Source organism: Manis pentadactyla, chromosome 4 (genome assembly GCF_030020395.1).
Source record: "Manis pentadactyla isolate mManPen7 chromosome 4, mManPen7.hap1, whole genome shotgun sequence".
Classification (NCBI taxonomy): domain Eukaryota; kingdom Metazoa; phylum Chordata; class Mammalia; order Pholidota; family Manidae; genus Manis; species Manis pentadactyla.
In genome coordinates, this window is record NC_080022.1 from 142,929,070 (window position 1) to 142,954,836 (window position 25,767).

Consider the following 25,767-nt stretch of genomic DNA (forward strand, 5'->3'; position numbering starts at 1 on the left):
CTGCATCCTGAGTTGCCATTTGAGGTAGTTTATAGGACCTAGCTGAACCAGTAAAAACAATCTAGAGAGCAGGTATGGGATTGTACTGCAGTGTCTGTTCCTACACTAGAGCAAATATGTGATATTTTAACTTTTTTCCTCCAACACATTTAAAAACATATGAAATTTAAATTTACTCTTGGATCACTTTGATTTGAATATTTTCCTCTTTTTCCAAATCCTAGCTAAAATGTTTGGAATTCTCATTGCTTCACATTACACTCTAGAGTATTACAGAATTGTACTGTATGATCTTTTTGTCCCTAGCCCTCTGACTTATTATAAATATGATCTGGAAAATAGGAAAGAAAGTGTTGCGGGTCATTGGCTCTTCATAAATGTATCTAAAATGTGCATTTAGTGAACTTGAAAAATAACTATTAAATATTAGATGAGGCATCAAGAAAGTTCAATAAATTAAACTTCCAAGGAACCAGTGAAGTAATTTTTTCATATGTACTTGTGGAATGATTCTGTAAGGGGGAAGCGGGTAGGACGCAATGAACATCAGGTTGGTTAAAAACTGTGAGTTAATTAAGGCCTGAGACTGCCACTGGTATCTCTTTTCTTTGACAGCTCCTTCAATTGTCCTTTGAACTTTGCCTTTTGCCACTTGTTTTTTCTTTTCCTTCTCATCCTCTTCCTCCTCCTGCTCTTTCTCCTTCATCATCCTCATTATTATTACCATTTTACAAAAGTTAACTGCTTTTGTAAGTGTCAGAACTTAAGCACTGGCAACAGTGTCCCTCCTGGATTTCATTACACATTAGCACAGAGCCAAGAGGATCTGTAATGTGCATTAAAACAGTAATGAAAATAAGGATTTTCCCAAGGACTTTAACAAGTCAGACAGTGCAGTGATAGCAAAGCAAACCACACAGTAGATTTAAAACAGATTCAGCATATACTTTGCCATGCCTTTCTCTATTACCCTTGGTTTGATATTTGAGAATTAGTATCTTTGAGGGACTTTAAAGAGTGACTGTTAACAAATTATTTAATTTTCTTAGCCTGGTGAGGTAGAGGACAACTGTAGAAGACATGGTTTGATAAGGAAAAATTGATAGACTAGTGTTTTACAGACTGGAATAAATTTTTCTGGCCATTTAATTATGAGAATTACTTGTAAGGCTGTAGTAAAGTAGCACTGAGCTGACTCAATTAAAAAAAAAAGGTTTGGTTTTCTGATATTTGAGAATTCTAAGAACCCATTTGGTACCCCGATGGGTAGGCCAAAATGGGACCACACTATACTGAACAGGCAAAGAACTCAGGCTGCTGAAGAAGCCTGGAGTGGAGTGTAAAAAACAGAAACAAAAAACTTGGAAATCGGCCTAAATTTTTATTCCTGCTCTGTCATACTGGTGTGTAATTTGTAAGTTCACACAAATTATCTCAAAACCTTCGTTTCCTAATCTGTGAAATGGGAAGGATGACTTCTGTTCTTCAGAATCACTGTGAGGTAGTGATTGCAAAGCACGAAGCATCATTCCTGACACAGGGTTTAGGTACTCAATAAATGATCATTACCACATACTCTGAGTTTACTTGATGGTGCTCAGTAGACAACAGATTTCCTTTCAAAGAATTTTAGTAATAAAAGAGAACTTAAAAGGGAACACAGGATCAAGGAAGGATTTTGTTTCAAGGATGTGAGAGAATGAACTTGAGCATGTTTCTAGGCTGAGAAGTAGTCACTAGAGAGGGAGAGGACTGATAAAACTAGATGAAGTGGGGTCAAGGACACAGGCCGAAAAGGTTGACTTTTGACAGCTGATTGTATCGACTTCACAGATTGGAGAAAGGAGATAAGTCTGCAAGTGAGAGTTATTGGGAGAAATCACACCAACTAACCTCCCTTTACTTGATGTTATAGAAGACCAGGCTAATGTGGAGATTTGAAGGAGGCAGGAGTTGTGCTGGGACTTGAGGAGAATGGGGAGGGTTTGGAATAGGAAGGGAAGGGAGTGGGGGGCACTGCCTGAAGGCATTAAGTGCCCTGCTGAGTCAGCTCAGTGTTGCTGCCATCGTCTCTGACAGCTTTGCCATTGAGACCATAAATGTGCTGTGGCATCCGGAGGCATGATTTCATCATCTCCTTCAGCAACGGGATGCCTTTCTTTCATTTATTCAGCATATATTTATTGAACATCCACTTAGTGTCAGGCACTGTGCTAGACATTAGATAACAGTAGACAAGGCAGCTGTTCCCACTCAAAAGAGCTCCCTGCTCAAGCAGATAATAATAACTCTTCATATTCCTATAATTTCAAGCTGCAGTATATATTATGAAGGGCACTCAGGGACAAAGAGGACAGATTTCCGTTAGGAAATATAGCATGAGACTAAGTTGGCTGTGGAAGGAAGAAAAAAAAAGCCAGAAAGAGATTGATGGCTTAGAAAAAATTGAGGAATCAGAGTAGGAGTCTTCCTCTGGTTGAAGAAAGAATGAACACATGAGAGTCACCAGAGAGGGGGTTGTAGTCAGAAAGTGGGAATTTGGTTTCTGAAATCCAGTCCATTGAGCTCTGATGCCTTCCAAAGGGTCTCTGAGAATTAGAAATCTAAATGGAGACTAGGTGAATGAAGGTCTTTGAATATCAGGAGCATTAGAAATTGGGGGGCAAAGCTGTTGGATGCTCTTGTGTATGAACAATGGAATCTCTTTAAGATTGTAATAAGAGTCAGAGTAAAAGGAGAGAAGATTGAGCAAGATAGGGGATAAATAAAAGATAGTGACAAGGATGTATGTCATAAGGTGACAGCATCAAAAAACAGAAGATGGCCTGAGCCTCATAAGAGGCTTTGCTTAAAGGTGAAAGAGAAACAGTCTAAAAGCAGGATTTGGACATTTTGGCCAAATGATTTAAAAGCCCAACTTGAATTCCCTCTGCAGGTGTATTTTAAATACCTGGAAAGGCATATGTTGAATCATGCAAAAGAAATTATTTTTCAAATGCTAAACAGTTTTTCTGAGTTAATCTCCTTTTGCTTTGTTTTGCTTATTGTCACCACCTATTTTAGTGCCATGTAAAGTTGGTCCTGTCTCTTGGTAACCAATACATCCAGTATTTTAAATACTGAGAAAGAACTGTTCAGATAATTTTCTTTTTGGTCTAGCCTTTAACCTTTACCTTTTTGAAAGAAAAGTATTAAAGTCTAGAGTTTAGGGCCACAGAACTGAGAAAGTTTGTTAATTCAACCTGTGAAGGAACTGAACTCCTTTGAGCAGAGGCAGTTTCTCCTCTCCTCTGAGAAGGACCTTTTTGAAAACAAGATTCCTGACCACTGTCAGTAACCATGAGGACTGGGTTTTGTTTTGTTGGGAAGTTGTCTGAGACCAACTACCTTCATAGGCACATAGTTTTTGGGGAGCTTTTGTTTGTTTTTCTTTATCTGAGGGGCAGTGGTTACGGTATTTGGGGATGGCTGCTGGAGACGAGGCCGAGGCTTGCAAGGGCTGCTGCAAATGGACAGAGACTAGAAGGCTGCAAGCAATAGTGTCATGAGGTCTAGTCTCTGAATGTAAGCTCAAACTAAAAAATGTTTTGGGGCCAAACTACTCAGCGTAAGTGGTAGCTGCCTAGAGGAATGGGAAAGGAAAGTGTGTGCTCTTCTCAAAGGTATTCAAAAATTAAAATAATTTTACATCAGTGCTGGTCTCCTAGATTGTGCACCTTATTACCAGTTGGAGCCCTGGCCTAGTCCCTCTCTGAAGGCTCTCCAGGCTTGACCTTTCATAATTTGGTAGCACTTTTGAAATCCAAACCAGAAATTAAACACTTTTAAAACCTGAAAGGAGGTTAAGGGGATGTGTGACCAGATAGTCTCTAGAAAGACAGACTTGTTCTCAGAGGAGACTGAAGAGGAACCAAGGACTGAGCAGACACCACTTCTTTTCCACTGTAACTTTCTTGCCCTCCTGCCTAGGCCCATGATCTTCCTTTTTATTTTTGGCATCTGTCTAGTTTTTGGTATTTTTTAAGGCAATGTTTAATATCCAACAAACTTGTTAAAAGAAGAAGCAACAACTTTAAGAAACAGATGAAAGTATTTGCCTCATGGGAATATGTCTTAAGTCTTTTCCCAACTCAGACCTAAACTTCATCTTCAGGATGCTGTGAAAAATAGAAAAAATTCATACAAGGCTTTGCAGTGAAATCCTGCCTTTGTTCTCTTTAGTTGAACTGACCAGATGTGTTTATAACTGCTGGTTGCTTCCAATTATTAAGTCAGTGATATGTCCTGTTTTAGTAACATCTAACTCAGGATAAACGATCAAGTGCCACCCTGGATATCAGATGACATGAGGCTTTTTCTAGGCTCCACTGCTGACTAGCTGTATGATTTGGGGAAAGTCATGAAATTCTCTGAACTTCAGTTGATGTATCAGATTCTCATTTGCAAGCTCAAATATGAATTTTAACTATCTTAAGCAAAATATTTGTTTGGATGGGACACTAAAAGACCAAACTTAGAGAACAGGAGCCAAAGGCATTCAAGGAAGGTCAAGAAAGCAGGGTCTGTACCTTGCCACTCTCTCCACCATGAATGTGACCATCCCTTACTATCCCTACTCCCTTGTGTCACTTGCATAAGACTCAGGGGAGAGTTTCCAACTGCCCAGGCCTAAACCACATGTCAATTTCCTGGAAAGTCCCTTGGAGTTCTAGAGTTGGAGGCCATCAAGACCATACACATTTGGGGGGAATCCCCAAAAGGAGACAAGGGTGAGATTAGGAAGGAGAGGTCTATTGCTGAACAGCCAAAAACAGGAAATGTCAACTCAGATGTGCTCCAATCTATAGAAATTGGAAAGTTAAATTGTATGGCTAATGGTAAAATTGTTGATCTTATATTATGTTATATTTCTGAGTATTTCTAAGATATACATGTTTGAGGCAAAAATGAAATAGTTACAAGATTTTATCAGTAGATGAACATTCAAAATGAACAAAACAAAAGGAATTTTCTAAGGTTTTTTTCTCTTCCCATTTATGGTCTATAGGGAAAAACTAATCGGGAAGTTAGTCCTGATGGAATTTGTCCCTCAGCCTTGAACAAACAGACCTTTTTTTTCCCCCTTCTTCTTCTTAGATTGTAGAAAAGTAGGAAAGGGGAAAAACAAACAGCTGCATTTGAGGGTAGCTGGGCTGGGCATTGTGCAACAGAGTGTTAAGTGGAAGATTAAGTGAATCTCAAATGGTTGGATGGTTGTAGTTAATGAGTAAGACCTAGAGTCCTAAACTCTTCTCTACTTTCCCAATAATTGGTCTAATAATATACCCCAGCCTCTGATTGCCTGCTGATAAGGAGAGAAATAATCCTGCTGCCAGCATCCAAAAGCATGTGTCTGAGAGTTTATGCCCTGGAGGAGAGGGTCTCAGGTAACGGTTGCCATTCTAATATTTGTCACTTGAACATATGACCATGTATGGTGAGAATGGGGGTGGAGGTGGGGAATGTTTTTAGGGAGAATACTACATATTGGATTTTCTCCCATTGTAATCTTAGATTCCTTTAGGGTTACAGAATCAAACTTTTCTCAGTACCTGGAAGTGTGCTTTTGACTTTGCAGCCATATTTTCATACATCGAGGCACAGTTACTTTGTCCTTCCTGTTTTTTGGGTTTAGCCACATTTTTTCAGTAGGCACTAGTATTGATAGCTTTCTAGACCTCTGGCTTCTGATCTGGTATTTGAAGCTTTTTGTTATTAAGCTCCCTTTCTGTGTGACATGGTCACAGTAAGTAGAGACATGAACTCTTTTCCACTTACGGTATTGACAGAAGCTGCCGTGGTACCTTGAATCTTAAAATTAAACAACTAAATAAGCAGAGAAGGCTTATCAGGAAAGGGAGAATATTAGGAGGGTGAAATGTGTATGAATGTTTCCCCTACATGAATATTCTTAAAGACAAAAATATAACAGATTAGGTTACGTGTACTTGAATCTTATATAAATGCGAACCATCTTACCTTGTACAATTACATTGCATGCAGTCAGTATTACACAAGAATTTACCTACAAAATTTTGGCTTCAGGCAGAAATATGAAACTTAAAAGCTTGTCATTAGAAACACTATAAACATGAAAATCTACTTTCTTCATTTTCATGTTGAAATAAAAATATTACATCCATTTTCTGAAACTTGATTACCCATAGTAAGTGATCCATTTCTTCTTGTGTGATTCATGTAAAACACAAGGATGTCTGTCCAGCTGACACGCAGCAGTTCGGCCAGGTGTGTTGTTGCTTTGTTTTGCTTCCTTGGCCTTCCTGCTGGTCATGGGTGATCACCCTGGCCACATTCCTCACAGATTATTTCAACCTCAGAACAGTTAAGTATTTTTCTCCCCTTAGTTGACCTTTTCCTCTACACTTTGCCTGAGAAGAACCTGCCAGTTACAAATCTCATGCTTTAGGAAGTTATTTTGACCAAGAGGGACTGGCACAAAGTGCTTCCCCAAATTTATTTAAAGCAGAGTACTCTTTCCTCCATTTCTGAGACTGAAATGTTACACTTATTCCCAACAGAAGTTATACTTCTTTTCTTTCCTGTCCAGCCCATCTGGATTCATCCCTCAGCCAGATGTTTGTCCTTCATTCCCCTCAGTGTAATCTTCCGAATGAGAGGAGCTGAGATCTGAATTTATCTCAGTCCTTTTCTCTCACTCCTGTACTCTACATTTAAATTCTGTCCTGTTGAAAAGCTCTGTAGGAAAGGCATTCTATTTCAGCTTCCATTAACCATATCAAAACTAGAACAGCATAGTAGAGAGTGATTCAGAGCATGAATTGTCAAGTCAGACATTGGTTTGAATCCTTGTCTGAGGCTTACTAGCTGTAGATCTTGGGCAAGTAACATGATTGCTGGGTCCCTCAATCTCCTACATGTAAACTGGAGGTTAAAAAAATTAGTACGTATTCAATAGGATCGTTGTGAAGATTAAATGAAATAATGTAAAGTGTTTAGCTCAGTGCCTAGCACACAGTAGGCATCTAGTCAAGTAAGCTATTGTTAGTTCTTTTCATATATCTAACTAGGAATGGCTTTCCCTTTGTTGAGCAAGTGATCCTTTGGCAAGAGAGAAATAGATGTTCTTTAGTTGTATTCTGATAAAGATTGGAGAACTTCTGTGTCATTCTGTTAGATGATCCTGTTAAGTGGCATTTTCTTACCAAGCAGCTAATTACTTTCCAACTTTAGATCAAGAAAGAATGGTATTCTCTTTATCTTGTGTTTTTCTTAATGTTGGGGTTCTTAAGTCCTTTTGGGTTTATGTTTAACTTAGGCATCTGTAATCACATATAGATGACTCCATAAAATTTACTGGAGAAGTCCTGTTTCTGGGCCATACTCTAGAGAACTGGTCAGTTTAGAAAACATGGTCATTTTCACCCACCTTTCTAAATTTTTAATTAGAGAACAACTCTATGTCAGTTGAACTTCAGGCAGATGTTTCAGAAGACTAATACATATATAAATGAATCCCATCAAAATAAACTAAGCTTTTACCTTACAGTGAAGTATAGATAATTAAAATTACATAAAATTTTCTTCATATGCAAATAAAGCATTTAATCTTCAGGTTGAATTTGATCTACAGAACTCTTGGTTGTGAATTTTATTTTTGCATTTCAATGCCACTGTACTACCATCCCATCTTTGATAACATTTATAGAGCTTGACTTTTTTTATTGATGATAAGGGTTTTTATAATCAGACACAATTTCATTCCTTGTCCTCTTGTGACCATCAGTTTATGCCACTTTTGTGATAACTGGAGAGTCACAGTCTGGGGTCACCATTCAGAGTATGTCTGCTATGACTCCCTGGAAGCCTGTACATACCCAGGAGGGCATTCTCCTGGCCTGGCTGGATCTGTTGTGTATTTTGTTCTATCAGAAGAGTTTATTGAGATTAGTGTAAAAGATTCAAGTAGAAAGGCATCTTTTCCCTTATACCATATGTGAGTTTGATTCCTGGTCTTTCTCTTGTAATCAGAAATTTTCCAGGTGGCATTGAGTTAACCAAGGGCCTTTGTCCTCTGCCTTAACCATCCCCTCGTGAAAAGCACTGCATACATTTTAAAGAACACTTTTAGACATGGTTTAAAGCATGAACAACAAGTGTATCTAAGAACAATGTTACAGAACCCCAAAAACCAGGAAGTTAGTTCTTTGTCAAAGAGAAACCTACCTCTGTCTTACAAAAGGAATGACTAAAGTATGCTTGGTTGTTTTAAGCCCTCAACAAATATACTTCTTTTGTAAATGTAGAGACCACTCTGTTTACTGGAGACTGAAGTGCCCACAGCTGTAACTTTGCCTGGTGATAGGTAGAATATTTAGCCTTTAATTTAGTAAAGCAGACAGTTGCTGTGTTGGCAGAAGTGTGAATTTCATTTCCTGTCTGTGGTGTATGCCACTAAGACATTTTGTTTTAGGTTGTTCCCGTAATGTGGGTGCAATAGAGTGACCCACAGCAGGGTGACACGTGCATACCATGAATGTAACAAGAGATGACACTTTTGCAACAGATCACAAGAGCTCAATGCTTTATTTAAAGATGAAAACAAAACAAGGCAAAGGCAGCCCCTCCCAGCCAGCATGCAAATTTTTTAAGTGGTATCTGTGGAGTCTTAGGTTTGTTTTTAGAAGACATGTTCCAGTCTATTTGGCAAGTTACCTCAAAGATTTACTAACTTTATGCCACTTGATTAAAGGACAAAATTGAGTGAATGACTGATATTACAGACATGATTTAATTTCATTTACCAATTAACTTATCATCAGACAGTTGTATTTTGCAGTGCATTAATCTGCCACATATATTGGGTTCTATAACAATTATTTTTTACATGGAACATTACAAAATTTCTATTTACTTATCATAAATTACAATTCCTGCTACAGTGATGGGAGAGCTATAACAGGGTGGAAAAAACCCTGGAATGAATTTACCCATCCATCAAATATCTATTGAGCAACTAATAGTGCTTGGCAGTAGTGTTGAGGATACAGTGTTAAATAAAATAAAATACTTGCTCTTCATGGAGCTTATATACTATTGTAGGGAAACAACTGCAATCAAGTATACAAGTGAATAAATATAATTTTAGTATATGATAAATAGCCTGAAGGAAACAGAACAACAGGATGGAGTATGTTTGGAATGGAAGGAGAGGTGATGATACTGGAGCTATGACTTAAATAGTGACAGGCTAGTAGAAAAGTGTCCCAAGTAGAAAACAAAAAGCACAGAGCCCCTGAGAAGGAGCCTGAAATATAGAAGAAACAGAAAGAAAGCCAGTGCAACTAGATCATAGTAAACAAAAGGGAAGATGGTACAAGATCAGAGAAGTGACTTACTATCAGATATTACAGGGACTTGAAGTCCAAGCTAAACACTTCAGCTCTTATTTATTTTATTTTCAGCCTTTATTATGAAATGTATGAGGACATGGGGGTTCATTATATTATTCCCTCTACTTTTCTATAAGTTTGTAATTTTCTATAAAAACCTTTAGAAAGCATTTTTAACAGTGGTCTAAATGAAAAATGATGGTGTCATAGACCTTTGCTAGAGTGGAGATAAGTAGACAGATTCAAGATGTATTTGAAAACAAAGTTAATAGTTCTTGCTGAAGAATTAGATATATATTGTTTGAGAGGAAAAGAGAAGCCAAAGATGACTGTTATATATTTGGCCCACACAACTTGGGTGGATGAAGCTAGGGACCAGGTTTGCTGGTTTAGCTTTGGCAGTGTAAATTTGAGATGCCAATTAGATTTCCAAGTGGAAATGTTGAGTAGGCAGTATAATTTACAATACATTAGCTAACCCTGAATTGCACACTTAAAAGCAAACTCGGAACACTCCATTATGTGTTTTTAAACTTTGCTCTTAGTGATTTGAAAGTTCTATCCTTTTCAGATTCTGTGGGTAACACTGAAAGTCTTAGTCTGTTGATACGAAATGATTTAGGTATGTTTTCTGTTCTCTGTGGATATCCACTAGTAATTGTATTTTGAATAGCCTCTGTCTTGAGCAGTATTTCTTTACCTCTGTTATCACTTACATGAGCAATGATGTTAACATGGAGGGAACTCCATGGGTTAAACACACTTCCTGTGCACTACTTTTCAGAAATGCATGTGGGAATGCAAGTTGGTGAAAATAAAAATTTTTTCCATTTTCTTCTAAAAAATTTTTTTATTGAAATATAGTTATTAAATCCTCACCCCAACTAGTACATTTACTGTCAACACAGAACGATATTACAGAACCATGACTATATACTCCATGCTGCACTTCTATCCCTGTGATCAATTTATATCATGATTGAAATTTTTATGCCTCTTTATCCTCCTCACTCACCCCAACCCCTTCCCCATGGTAGCCACCAGTCACTTCTCAGTGTCTGTGAGTTTATTGCTGTTTTGTTCATTCTGTTTTGCTTTGTTTGTTTGTTTTTAGTTTATTTATTTATTTATATTTATTTATTTTATTTTGGTATCATTAATATACAATTACATGAAGAATATTATGTTTACTAGGTTCCCCCCTTCACCAAGTGCTTCCAACATACCCCTTCACAGTCACTGTCCCTCAGCGTAGTAAGATGCTGTAAAATCACTACTTGTCTTCTCTGTGTTGCACAGCCCTCCCCATGCCCCCCTCCACACTATACATGCTAATTGTAAAGCCCCCTTTCTTTTTCCCCGCCCTTGTCCCTCCCTTCCCACCCATCCTCCCCAGTCCCTTTCCCTTTGGTAACTATTAGTCCATTCTTGGGTTCTGTGATTCTGCTGCTGTTTTGTTCCTTCAGGTTTCTTTTGTTCTTATACTCCACATATGAGTGAAATCATTTGGTACTTGTCTTTCTCCGTGCTTTGTTTTTATATTATACATATAAGTGAAATCTTATGGTGTTTGTCTTTCTCTGCCTGGCATATTTCACTTAACATAAGTCCTTCTACATCCATCCATATTGTCCCAAATGGCAGCATTTCTTTCCTTTACATGGCTGAATAATATTCCATTGTATATGTACAATTAATATAATGTACAAATAATATTCCATTGTATACATCTCCTTTATCCATTCATCTATTGATAAACACTTTGGTTGTTTCCATATCTTGGCTATTGTACATAATATGGCAATAAACATAGGGGTGCATATCTTTTCGAATCAGAGATTCTGTTTTCTTCCAGTAAATTCCTAGGAGTGGCATTTACTGGGCTGCATAGTATTTCTATTTTTAGCTTTTTGAGGGAACGCCACACTGCTTTCCGTACTGGCTACACCATTTACCTTCCCACCAACAGTATAGGAGGGTTCCCATTTCTCCATGTCCTCTCCAACACTTGCTATTTCTTGTCTTTTGGATAGTGGCCATTCTGACTGGTGTGAGGTGATATCTCACTGTAGTTTTGATTCATATTTCCCTGATTATTAGTAATGTGGAGCACCTTTTCTTGTGCTTGTTGGCCATCTGAATGTTTTCTTCAGCAAAATGTTTAGGTCCCCTGCCCATTTTGTAATCAGGTTATTTGTTTTTTTGGTGTTGAGGCATATGAGTCTTTATATATTTTGAATGTTAACTTCTTATCAGATAAATCATTTACAAATACATTCTCCCATACTGTAGGTTACCTTTTTGTTTTGTTGATGGCGTCCTTTGCTGTACAGAAGCTTTTTGGTTTGATGTACTCACACTTGTGTATTTTGCTTTTGTTTCCATTGCCTGGGGAGATATGTCCAGAAAAAAATTGCTCATGCTCATGTTCAACAGATTTTTGCCTATGTTTATTCTAAGAAATTTATGGTTTCATGTTTTATATTTAGGTCTTTAATCGATTTCACACTTAATATTGTGTATGGAGTTAGAAAGTAAACCAGGGTAAAGGTAAAATTTTGAGTAATGCTTAAGGGTGGTGTTGTGTGTTACAAATTTTTTTGTTTTTGCAAACTTTGGATCTGCAAAATCCAAATTATTAGTACCTAAGTATTGTAACATATTTCACATCTGATTAGAACACTTTTGAAACATCATTATTGATAGCCATAGGTCTAATCAGGTCTAAAAATAGACTAATATTGTTATACTAATAGGTCTAACAATAACTGACATTTATTAAGGGCACCACTCTAAGAAGCTGTATTCTTACTGATTGCACAACAACCTCATTTGATTATTGCAGTTTTACAAATAAGGAAATTTAGGCCCCCCAAAATTCACCTGGGTAAGAAATAGCAGAGCCAGGATTCAAACTCAGGCAGCCTGGTTCCAGAGCCTTTACCCTTATTTTTTGTTTGTTTTTTGTTTGTTTGTTTCCAGAGCCTTCACTCTTAACTGCTATCATATAATGTATATCAAATATTAAATTTTTGTTTCAGAAAAATTGTCTAAAGTAGATAGGATTGTGTGAGTAACCAAAGTCTCTTGATTTTATTTTTACTTCATCCCACGAAGTTAGATTTTGGAAGGGGAAAGAGAATAATCCCAAAGTGGGTCTTCATCTTACCCTTTGATTTCCTTCTTTAAATAATTTATTTTCTTTTGACTTTGTCCTTGTAGCATCAGTGAGAGCTTTCTAACTGTTAAAGGTGCTGCCCTTTTTCTACCACGGGGAAATGGCTCATCCACACCAAGAATCAGTCACAGACGCAACAAGCATGCAGGTAAAGCTCTATATACACCACTCTTTTCTTGTTTTCTTTGCCTAAAAGACTGACTACCTCATCCCTATTTCTCCAGCAGTTCTGAAATAGTGAAAAAAAGCATTGTACTGTGCTGTAATCACTTGTGTTTCACTCTCATTGACCGTTTTTCTGGAACTTAGCAAAATGCTTTATACCTGTAATAGATGTTCAATAATTTTTTGTTAGAAAAATAAGAAGATAACAAAAATACTCTAATGAAGTCTAATGTGACTTCTCATTTAATGTTTCCCAGTAGAAGGAAATACTCTGTTTGCTCATGAAAGTACTTTTCACTGCTCACAGACTTGAGCTTCGACATACCTGGCTCACATAAGGTGCTTCACAGTAGGGGTAGGGCTCCCTTACTTTTGCTAAACCTTCAAAGAAGTTAGCTGGATCTTTGGCCAATAATGCTTGGAGTAGAAACTTATGGCTATTTTTTGTCCAGAAATGGTTCTCTGCCAGAACTATATCCTGAAAATCTTTCCCTCAGGTAATTTGTCTTGATAGAACAGAAGGAAATATAATTTTTTTTAAAGCCTCAGCTGCTTAACTCAGTTGTACCTCGTAACTCCTCACACTGGTTCTTTTTTTTTTTCTTCTTAACAACTTTAGTGAGATATAATTCGTGTATCATATAATTTACCCAATTTACCCCCTTAATGTATACATTCAGTGATATTTTAGTATATTCACAGAATTGTGCAACCATTACTACAATCTAATGTTTTAGCATTTCAACTCCCCAAAAAGAAACCCAATTCCCAGTCACTATATCTCCCACCCTGGCTCACAGCCCTAATCTACTCTCTGTCTCTATAGATTTGCCTATTCTGGGTGTTCCATGTAAATGGAATCATATAAACAACTTTTTGAGACAGGATCTTTTCACTTAGCATAATGTTTTCAAGGGTCATCCATGTTATAGTATGTACCAGCATTTCATTCGTTTTTATGACTAATATTCTAGCATATGGATATACCACATTTTACTTATCCATTCATCACTTGATAGACATCTGAGTTGTTCCAGCTTTTAGCTATTATGAATAATTCTGCTACGAGCATTTGTATACAAGTTTTTGTGTGGACATACTTTTTCATTTCCCTTGGTTTTATACCCGTCAGCCCCACTGGTTCTTACATGAGACTTAGATTGTTTCTAGGTTTGAAATGTAGTAGAAGGGACCTGGCCAAGCATGGGGATTCTCCTTTTCAATTTTGAAAGTCAAAAGATTCTGTAATCATGGAATTGGTCAGAAGCCAGAAGTGAAATGGGGAAAAAGGCAAGAAAACTGTTCTTTAAGAGAAGGAAAGGGGAAAAAGTAGAAAAGGCTTTCAGACTTGCTGACCCTTTAGACAAACACATTTGCCAACCTGCTTTTTGTTCTTTCTGCCTCTCACCACTTCTTGTACATATCAGTATTTCATCTGTTAACAGCTGTGAAATTACCTGGAGGAAAATTATGTAGTGGATTCCAAGACCAATGTTAGAATAGGTTATGCTGGCATCCACGATTAGGTGGCTACAGCAATCACTTTAGACTCTTATAAAAGGGCCAGATGTGCAGAAATGAAGTGGTATTTTTTGTTCCCCAGTTATCATCATTTATGACTACCTTAACTAATTATCTCCTACTAGCCAAAGCCTCATATTTCCTAGTATAGAATTGAGAATATAATGAAATCTATAATAGTTTAACACAAAAAAAGTTCAACTTAGTTTTATACAATGTATAAGGACAGTGAGTATTCAGATAATGGCTAGCCATTTTAAAACACCTAATAATATGTACAGTGAAGTATATATCCCTTAGGATCTGCTATCTTTAGTAAGTACTGTCATTTTAATACCGGGCACTGTGTCAGAATCATATTAAGCTGTAGACATTATACTATGGGGAATCTTATCTTCTTGGGTTAAGTGCAACTAAAGATTTACAGAGGTAGGAATGGCAAAATTCTTAACTTTTTTAAAGTTAAGGATAATTCTAACACTATATACCACACACCCCATTTTCAAGATTCCCTCCAATGGACCTGAAAGCTCAGCAGTGCTGCCTCTGCCCAGCAGATCTCCGCATCACTCTTGTCAGCATCCACCATAGTACAAAACTGAGACTGGTTTTAAGTGCACTTCAGGCAAGACCAACACAAAGCAATTTATAATGTAGTACAGACTAAAAGTGAATGTGTAGAGATGTAGTCTACCATTCTGTCTTTCCCTTAAAAAAGAAGTCAACAGTCATAGTAAGACACTCACTTAATTTCTATGTCTAATAGAGTACTTCACTTAGCCAGAACTTTCTTTTATACAATTCATTAAGCTAGAAGCAGTACTCTCCATTGACATTACAGTGAAGAATAATTTTCCTTGGTTTCCTGAATTTCACCAGGTGATCTCCAACAGCATCTCCAAGCAATGTTCATATTACTCCGTCCAGAAGACAACATCAGGCTGGTAAGTTAGTGTTATCATTATAACTCTCTTCCTCAAAAGACAGTCTTAAGATAGCAAACATTAAACAGTCATTTTTATATCCCAACACAGTGCTGGGAACTATGTGGAACAGAAAAGAAGAATTACATGTTCCCATCACCAGAGAGCTTAGAATGTAATTGGTATATGAGCTGATGTGAAGTGATGTGAAATAATTTAGGTTCAAGACTGTTGGTAAGCACCAGTTTCTAAGTTATTGACCATAATAATTACAATTGAAGTTCAGACAAAAGGAAGAAAACTTGAGGGCTTGACCCAGTTGAGGAAGGTTTTATGTAGGCAGTGGAGCAAGAGCTGGGTCTTGAAAGATGATAAGGTTTAGAAAGGCTTAGAGGTCGGCAGAAAGAGAAAAGATAGTGTTTCTACATGAGGACATGACCAAAGCAAAATCACACACAGGAGAAGGGATGGGGAGGGAAATGGCCAATGATGCGTGCTGGTTTCAGAGTCAGAAGACCAAGGCCTAGGTTTTTACTAATAGTGATGTTGGGCAAATTATTTAGCCTGTCTGGGCCTGCTTCCTCATATCCTTTCTACTTCTCACAGTTGAGAGATCAAACAGACATGAAGATTTACTGAAGGGTATAAAATGCTGCCCAAACATGGGGATTGTTGTTATTATAGTAAGATACCAGACAACAAGGTGGGAGAGCAGGGACTTAATGCTTCAAACTAAAGGTCTCAAATTGGCAGCCCACAGGCTGCCATTTTTATATGTTTTGTTTGGACCACAGTGGGGTTTTTTCTTTGTTTTTTTTTTTTTTTTAATCTGAGCCAGAATTTTAAGTTGGGTGATTTCATATAAAAATCCCTACTTTGGGCTCGTCTTCAAAATTTGAAAATTCTGGTAACACTGGGACTTCATTCTTACATGGCAAAACACAACTTGACTAGATAGGGGCAGGGGGTGGGGGTGGCTGGCATTGGTGTGGCCTAGGCTCTTAATTTACCACAATCCCCACATATACTATTGTTTCCTGGACATTAGCTCCAAGTGCCGCTGTTTGTCACCAGGCCTTCACTGTGAATTTCTTACAGTAGACATCTAATAAAAGTAGGAAAACAAAAATGGGGATGCATATGTTTCTTTGTGGTAAGTGAAAAGCATTCCTACCCATTAATACTGACATTCTTCATACATTTGCATTCCCTAACTAGATTAACGTCTGGAGGTAGTAACTCTTAACTCTTCACTCTTCAGTAAATAGTAGTGAAGCACTACAGGGTTTTGAGCCAAGAAAGTATATGGGACAGCTACAGTATTTAAGAATGATTCCGCAGGTGCTAATAGAAGAGGGGAGAAGAGGCTTCCATCTTAAATCAGGGTGACCCTTAGGTACTTAACTGCACTAATCTAAGTATGTGGTGATGATCCCTTCTAAGTTAAGACGTAACTTGGAAATTGGGTTTCCACAGGCACATTAGTTTCAAATAGTTATCTCTGCTCTGTCTGGGAAGAGGGAGAATAAGTAGAATACAAGAATAACTGGAAAGTTGGTGATCGGGCTTCTGAGCTCTATGATAATTACTGATTCTTCAGTTAATCATTCTGTGTTTAAATTCTATCATTTTTTCTCTTGAATGTTGTCTCTCTTGCGTTCTTGACAAAGCCATGAATTTTTGTTGTAAAACTTACTTTGAAATTTAAAGGATATGAAATTGGAGATCCTTACGTAATTATTTTATATCCTAATCTGAAAGAAACATTATATTCTTAAGTAAATCTTTAATATATTTTTTGATATATTCTATCCTAAACATTTCATTGTAAGTGAATGAAATGGGGTATAGTTCTTACAGCATTAATATTCTATGGCTGTGATACTCAACCTTAGTATGTGTCAGAATCACCTGCAGGGCTTTGTTAAACTGCCATTTGCTGGAGTCCACCCAACATACTTTGATTTGTGGAGGAGGAGGCAGTGATCATTTGCAATTTTAGTAAGTTTCCAAGGGATGCTGGTGCTTCTGGTCTAGGAGTCACAATTTGAGAACACTTCTAAAATCCATATAATGGTCACTTGCACACATTTGATGTCCAATAGATATTCATTGTTAGTTTCCAAAACCTGTGTGGTTTGGTAGAGCTAAAGCCGAAGTCTGTCATTACTCACTCCATCTTTTTCTCATTGATTACCTTCTGTGGTTTGAATTGTACTTCTAAATGTTAAAATAATTTTAACCACAAGAGACTTGGGAGAGAATTAAGGAAATAGTAAGAAAGGCAGAGTTGGCAATTAAATTTTTTCTTTCCCTGTTAAATATGCAGCCTCAGCTGCTTTACATTTATAAAATATAAATTCAGAAAATGTAACTGATGCCTCTGAATTAATTCAGAGTTCAGATGACAAGCCATTTTACAGTTGTTTTGAATTGTTGCAAACACATAGTCATTATGTTTCAGATTATTGAGTGAGTCATATTCAAGAAAATGAGTGAACACATTGTGTGACTTTGGACAAATTAGCACTTTTCTAACTGAAAGGAGCATTTGTGGGCTCAAAGCAAAGCCTTTTGTTTTGAGTTAAATTTGGAATGCTTAAACTCCCATCCTGGGGCTTGTGCATAAGGTTAAGAGTTTGATAGTCAACTCAAAGTCCTGCCTTTAGTTTTTAATAACCCAACAGCACACAGAGTATACCAAAGCCCACATTTTGCCTTAACATTGAAAATATGACTAAACCAGTTTTTCCTCCAGGAAAATTCTGCATTCCAAATACAGTTACAAGCATTAACTTTGGTATTTGGGAAACCAGTAGCTGGTAAAGTGAAGACAGTCATTTTATAGTATTCTTGCACATTATCAAAGACCCAATTAATAAAAAATAGGCTGGGAAATTGAGAATTTTCTTGACATTTGAAGTAACTTCAATTAATGTTTTTAACTAGAGCTGATAAGGTGAGGTACAAGGAGGTGTTTTTAGTACTTTGCAGGAGAGTTTAAGAAAATAAGGAGTTTTTTTATTTTTATTTTTTATAGTAGATTGACATTTTTCCAAAAGAAAATGGTGTTCTTTTTTCTAAATATAAATGTAATTTTTTAAAATCATACAATACAAATATAAGGAAAAAAAGTAAAAATTTTTTTTTACTTTGTAACCTATACTCTGAGAAAACTATTCTTAGCAATTTGGGTGTCTTTCAAGTCAGTGTGTGTGTGTTGTGTATAAGAGTATGTATCAGATTCTCTGAGATCTGCCCTTACTGAAGTGGCTCATTGATTAAAATAGTCAAATCTGACTATCAGAATACCTTCCCATCTACCTGATGCATGATCTCTGTAGTTCTGAGAAGCAAAAGCATAAAAGAATTTAAAACAGTAAAAGCATATGTCTGAGGGATATGTGTATGTGTTTATAAAGATGACAGTGGATAACAGAGGACAGAGGACTTGCTGATGAGATTGGGGGAATGTGTATACATGAAAGGCTAATCAGCTCTGAGCAATGATGAAAAAAAAGTTTTACTACTTCCTTTATAACTGTGAAGGGATTCTACACTGGAACTGAGCTCAAAATCGAAAGGAGAAAAGAAATGTGTCAGAGAGAACCCTTTTTTTTTACAAAACTGAGATAAAAATATAAATGCTGTTTATAGCCTGCTTTTTTCACACTTCATCATGGATGTCTTTCCATGTTAGTAAATAAATTTCTTTTTAATAGCTGCACAGAATATAATTCATAGTTTTTTTATTTAAAAAGTTCAGAGACAGATTTTTTTTTAAAAGTCTAGAGGCTCCCTCAAGCTCTATTTCTTTTGAACACAATGTCCTTTAATTTATTAGTGTCAGATCTGAAGTCTATTTTAATTTTAGATAATTGACTTTGCTTTGTTCTTTTGGCTAGAATTTAATAGTTACATACTTTTGAAGTCTTTCTCTCTGATAGATTGGGTGAGCTGCCTGTCCAGACATTGGGACTTTATAATGTGGCTTCCCTAAGGATAAACACTGCATGCAGGGGCATGATGTAAGTTGCTCAGTGAAAAGAAATTAAAGGCAAAGGTGCACTGTGATTTTAAGGAGGAGTATTTCCTAATGTTGGATGATGAGGAAAGAAGTTACTGTATCAGATAATGTTTATGAACTGCTTGTAATCAGATTAAGCATTTAAATTAGTTACTGAGAGAAGTTTTAACATCATTCTTTGATAAATGAGCTCTGAAAATAAGCTGGGTTCATTTCTCTCAAAAATAAAGCAGCTACAGATGACTTACTTCTCAGACCTCAGTCCTAGGATTGCTAGATGTAGTTCACCTGAAACTTGTAAAAGGATTCCAAATTTAGATAATAAATGGATTTCTCAGAATAATTTTCTCAGTGCTGTTGCTACCAAGTTTTAAAATCCAAATATTGTTTTGTTTGGACAATTAGAATAAATTCTCTTTTAAAAGAGAACTTAATTAATTAGTTGCATCATAATCATTGTCTTATTCCAGTCCATCTGTCTACTCCATGTAAATTCTGGAGACTGGGAAAACATTGGAATTGCTGCCAACTCTGCCATTAGGGTGTTATGTTCAAACTGCATTTTAAATTACATTTCTCTGATTGGCTTGATGAATTAAATTAGATTATTAGATTTTGTTAATCTTCTTCCTAACAGAGGAATATGCAATAAAGTAAAACCAGGGTGGGTGTTAGGTTTTTCTTTATTCTGTGGCTTTTTAAATTTTTTGTTTAATTCCTTAACCTAGAATCTTGAGGCTTAATTTTGAGGCCTCAGGGCCATCCCCTGGCATTGCAGAATTTTTACTGCAAAAACTTCTATCTCACCCTTCTAATTAGAATATAGGTGTTGAGTTAATGTCATGGCTCCTGACCCCCTGACTAAAGTTCTAGTTCCTTTTAGTAACAATTTAATAATTACTCTAGGTAGATACCAATAGAGGCTCATGATCAAATCCCAAGATCTTTAAGCACTTTTCTGCCATCTGATAGGCTTAAAATTGAATGAATCTGTGATGTACCTGTTACTCAAGTCTAAATCAGGTCAAGGTGCATGGGGCCTTTCCCATTAGGTTTGGGATCTTCTGTTATGATTAGATTAAGCAAGGGATGGCTAAATGTTTGAAATGTTTCTGATAGTATAAGTAAATAAATAAACAAACAAACAAACACACCTCACTTTTTAAAAAAGACAACTCATGTTTTGCACTGAAGAAATAATGTGAAAGAAACAAATACCACAAGGAAACTCTTGCTGCCCACCTGCCAATTTGGCCTGGTAACATGTATGATAGGTAATATTTATGGAAGGTTTTTTTCCTTTTATAATCTTCAGCTTGGCCAATCAGTTGGCACTGGTTGGTGAAGAAGCTGTGGATAAATTATCAGAAGCACAGATCAGTTGTTCACATGCCGTTCGTATTTGAGCCTTGCCAGAAATTCTCAGAGCCTTTATAGAGGATAAAAGAGCCTCTGACATATTCAGGAAACTAAACAGTTAGATGTAATAATATCTGAGATTGTTTATAAGAAATTGTAGTTTACCTGCACCAGGTTTCTGGTTAATTACTATTTTGTGGAGTATTTCTAGAATGAGAGAAAGTGCTGCCTCCCAGTCCTCCTCATGTGCATTTACTGCTATTCATAGTTCTGTGTGTAATGCTCACTTGGTCCCAGCCCACTTTAAATATCCACTCCTCTCAGCTTCTTATACGTGAATTTGATTTGAAATAGTCTGTTACTTCATTAAAACATGAAGTCTACAATAAAGCTCCCTACCTTGTGTACTTGGAATCAGAATGGTAGGCATTATGTTCTTGATGTATCAGCTCTTACTAAAGACAAGCTTCAGTGTGGCTTCCACTGTTCGTACTCCCTAGCTTTTCCCAGGAGTGTCAGAATAGAGACAAAAAGATAACCATAGCTATCTCACCTCTGCCTTGCAAAATGGATCATTTAAGCTGTGTACCTATGTCTCTTCTCCTCTTTGCTTGGCACTTTTAAAGTAGTGACAGAATTAAGGGAAAGGAGACTCCAAGAAGAGCAGTACTGAAAGAATTCAGAAGAGAAATTTCTGTCAAATTTCTGACAAATGTCTTGAACCAGTTAATAAGATTGGAGCTGGTTCTCTTCTGAGATAAGGAACGGGAGGTAATTTATCCAGAGGAAATTGTCTCCAGTATACATTTTCTTGGCTTTTTATTAACAGATTAAAGTAACCAGCTGTATACTCTGTGACACCAGGGACCCTATCTCGGTTCTCCAGTCATAAATGAATACTCAGCATTTGCACTCTGATTGTACACACAATAGATATATAGTGAATATTTGAATGAATGTTGAACATGAAGCATTTTACTTTATTTTTAAGGTTTATAAAGTATCTTTTTGAGCTTCTGATTAAGAAAATATCCAAACATAAAATGTATCAACATGAACCTATTACCCAGCTTTAATAACCATCAACATTTTGCCAGATTTCTTTCATTTGTTCCCTTCTTTTTTCCTTTCTTTGTTGGAACATTTTTTTAAGTCACTTTCTTAAGGTATAATTGACATACAAAAGTTGTACATACTTTAATATATACAATTACATGAGTTTGGAGGTGAATACCCGTGAAATTATTACCACAATCTATGCCATAAACATACCCATCACCTCCAAAAGTTCTTTCCAACCCTCTCTATTGATCATCATTATAAAAACACTCTAAGATCTACCCTTTAACAAAATTTTTTAATAGAGTTTATATTTTAGAACAATTTTGGGTCCACAGCAAAATTGAGCAGAAGGTACATAGATTCCCCATAGAGTCTCTATCCCCACTCATGCGCAGCACCCCCATTATCACCATCCCCACCAGAACTGTACCTTTGTTACAATTAATGGTCCCACACTGACACATCATTATTACTCAGAAACCATAGTTCACATTAGGGTTCACTCTTGGTATTTTACATTTTGGGTTTTGACAACTCTGTAATGACTTGTATTCACCACTTTAGTATCATAAAGAGTAGTTTCACTGCTCTAAAAGTCCTCTGTGCTCCCCTGTCCCTTCAGGGTTCAGGCATCTACTGATCTTTTTACTGACTCCATAATTTGCCTTTTCCTGACTATCATATGTTTGGAATCATATGGTATGTAGCATCTTCAGACTGTTGTCTTTCACCTAATAATATTCATTTAAGATTCCTCCATGTCTTTTCATGGCTTGATGGATAGCTCATTTCTTTTTATTTTTTTGGGAAGGGGGCAGTTAATTAATGTATCATTGATATATAATCTTACGAAGGTTTCACATGAGCAACATTGTGGTTTCAACATTCACCCATATTATCAAGTTTCCCCCCAACCCCATTGTAGTCACTGTCTATCAGCATAGTAAGATGCTGTGGAGTCATTACTTGTCTTACTCTGTTTTGAACAGTGTTCCCGTGACCTAGCTATATTGTAAGTGCTAATTATAATGGCCCTTAATCCCCTCTCCCTCCCTCCCCACCTGCCCTCCCCAACCCCTTCGCTTCCATCTGGTAACTGCTAGTGCCTTCTTGGAGTCTGAGAGTCTGTTGCTGTTTTGTTCCATCAGTTTTGCTTTGTTGTTATACTCTGCAAATGAGTGAAATCATTTGGTACTTGTCTTGATAGCTCATTTCTTTTTAGTGCTGATAATATTCATAAACTATATACTGTAGTTTATCCATTCAACTAAAGAAGGAAATCTTAATGCTTCCCATTGTCAGAATATTTTAAAGTAAAACTTGGGCACCATGTCATTTCACTCCAGATACTTAAGAGTAAGGCATAACCACAATGCCATTATCACACGAACAGTAAATCCTTAATATCATTGAAGAAACTCTTCATGTTCAAATTTTCTGAAGGCCCTTTTAAAAGATCATAAATAAACACATATGTAAAAACTTTCTGGCAAAAAAATAACAAGCTTCTGAAAAAGCAATTTCTTTAATTATCATTGAAATTTAATTATCAAAGAAAAAAATCTTGTATAATCTATAAGAATTCAGTAGTGCATACTCCTTAAATAGTAATAGTGTGCTTCATATTAAAATTTTTTGTGGGACTTGTATCTGTGAGTCTGATGTTCACATTCCCCTCTTCAGTCTTTAGAACATGCCCTGGTAACTGTTGTTATTATAAACTATGCTGATAGCAAACATTAACTGAGCATTTACTGTATGCCAGGCACTGTGCTTTACATGCATTATTTTATATGTTTCTTGCAACCCAATGGAGTAGGTATTTCTTAAATCTCCCTCCAATTAATTTAGTAATTTACTGAAGGTTTTATAGTTAATACATGAGCTGGGATTTGAATTTAGATTGCCTAACTACTGGCTCTGCTTTCTCCCTAAGCATGCTTTAAGTTGCTGATGTAAAAAGAGTTGAATGATCTCAAACTGACCTTCTGAATTTCTTAATTTATTTGTTGTCTGTGAACCTCCAGGCTGTGCGACTAGAAAGTACTTACCAGAATCGAACACGCTATATGGTAGTGGTTTCAACTAATGGTAGACAAGACACTGAAGAAAGCATCGTCCTAGGAATGGATTTCTCCTCTAATGACAGGTATAGTACCACAAAGTAGAGGGTAAGAAAACAACCTTTTTAGATAACCTATTCCAGTTTCCTTTTCAGTTATTGCAAAAACGTCTTATGCAGTTCTGCCCTTAAAGTTCATTGCTTAAAACTGAAAAGCACAAAAGAATTTAGCCACACAATCTCAAGTGATGAGAATCATTAGTGAATGTGTCTGTGGGTTTCTAATTTACCACTATTCCTTACCTTCCTCTCATCTTTAGGTGGTAATGATATAAAGCAAATGTTTTAGACCTATATCTCCAGGGGATAAAACCTGCCTTTTCTTTGCAGTCTACCTTATTTTAAGCAGTCATGATTCACTTTGGTGATTCTCAGGCACGTACACCAGCAGGTTCTGGGTCCAACGAGAGCCCACCTGAATTCCAATCTCTTATATATGTCATGGCCTTATACTTTGCTTTACCAAGTGTTATGCTTCCTTTTTCCCTCTTCTGAGTTTAAAAAGGGTGGAAAAGATTTTTGAAACTCACAACAGAACCTTTTGTAATCATGCATCTTTGGCTCTAACAGCACTTTATATCCTATAATTAAAGATACCACATACCACACAGAACTGTGCTTTTTGTGCCTCTAAGTTTTGCTACTTTCCTTTTTTATTTTCCCACTTTTTCTCGAGAAACCTTGGGAAGATTGTGGAATGTGGCTAAGCAGATCTTTGTACTCTAGATAATAAGCGGCAGGAAATCCTGCCAGATGTCTCAAAGCATTGACTTCCTGGTCCAGGACTAGAATGGAACTGTGGAGCAGCTTGGGGTGTGACCCAGGCCTGGGAGAATTCAGCCACAAATTGAAGAGGCAACTAGGAGTGATTTTAATTATCCTGATGTTAGGAGGAAAAAAAAATCACATTGTCACTAGAAAGTTTCTGAAACTAATGTTTACCTAAACTTGTACAAAGCAGTTAACCTGAAAGTGGTTTGTGGGTTCACAAGAATCACAAGGCCAGAGTTGTTACCTTGTATGCCCCGTACAGCCTTTAATAGTATGCTCTGAAATTACACAGGCTTGTAAACCTCATTTAGGAAGATTTTTCTCCTACATGATTTTAACCTCTAGTGTTAGCTGAGCAACAAAATTTTTCAGTAAACATTTATTCTGTGACAGCACCTATCTTGCCTATTTTTATTAGTATTTTAATATCTCTAATTTGGGTCTTTATCTCTCTAAGTCTGTACTATCCAGTACTGTACCCACTAAGCACACTGTAACTATTTAAATAAATAAAACTTAAAATTTTCAGGTCCTCCATCACAACTAGCCACATTTCAAGTGCTCTAGTTGTATGTGACTAGTGGTTACCATACTGGACAGTACATGTGTAAGACATTTCCATCATTATGGAAAGTTTAGTTGGACGGTACTACTCTAGATCTTATTTCCTTTGGTTCTCCCTGACTCCTCCCTTAGAGACCAGTTAAGTATGAACTTGTACTCCATGGAAACTTCACTTGAATGTTCGCCTAGAGGGAAAAGGCAGCAACTCCAGATATTCTGGACCCAGAGTGTGAGAAATCAGATATCTAATCTTACTTGTTTCACTTTGTCCTAAACGTCCCCAGAAATTATGAAGAATGCTTATTAACATGGATGCCCATTAATGTATCCTCACTGAACCACATCTATCTTCAGCAATGGACCTGCTTCAATCACATCCAACTAACAAGAAAATTTATTTTATGGAATATAAAGAACCTTTGGAAGCTAGTGTTCATTCTGTTTGGTAAATTTGATACTATAAATTCCCATACATCTTCTGTTTGAATAAGCTCTTTGGACAGTAAGAGAAATGCTGCCCACTTCCAAATACTGGTGCTCAGAAAATCTACTATCACTTCCATCTCAATTGCTGTTGAGGACATTTGTGTCGTTTTGTAGCTTAGAATATAAAAAGTTAATGTTTCAAAACAGTATTAAACCAAGATGGAACACAGACTGTTCAA

The 25,767-nt window shown here is 36.7% G+C and overlaps 1 protein-coding gene and 2 non-coding genes across 5 annotated transcripts in view; all 3 read left to right on the forward strand.

The window, feature by feature from the left end:
- SSH2 (slingshot protein phosphatase 2) overlaps positions 1-25,767 on the forward strand; it is a 269,454-nt gene that overhangs the window by 196,411 nt on the left and 47,276 nt on the right. For all 3 annotated transcript variants that reach the window (XM_057501072.1, XM_036906264.2, XM_036906261.2), the window contains 3 exons: positions 12,633-12,736; positions 15,154-15,218; positions 23,673-23,794. In XM_057501072.1, the coding sequence (XP_057357055.1) occupies positions 12,633-12,736; positions 15,154-15,218; positions 23,673-23,794 (291 nt within the window). The remainder of the gene's footprint in view (positions 1-12,632; positions 12,737-15,153; positions 15,219-23,672; positions 23,795-25,767) is intronic.
- On the forward strand, positions 18,470-18,549 carry LOC118922980 (small nucleolar RNA U2-19). The gene has a single exon (XR_005028973.1). It is a non-coding gene; the product is annotated as a small nucleolar RNA U2-19 (small nucleolar RNA).
- LOC118922979 (small nucleolar RNA U2-30) lies at positions 18,699-18,771 on the forward strand. The gene has a single exon (XR_005028972.1). It is a non-coding gene; the product is annotated as a small nucleolar RNA U2-30 (small nucleolar RNA).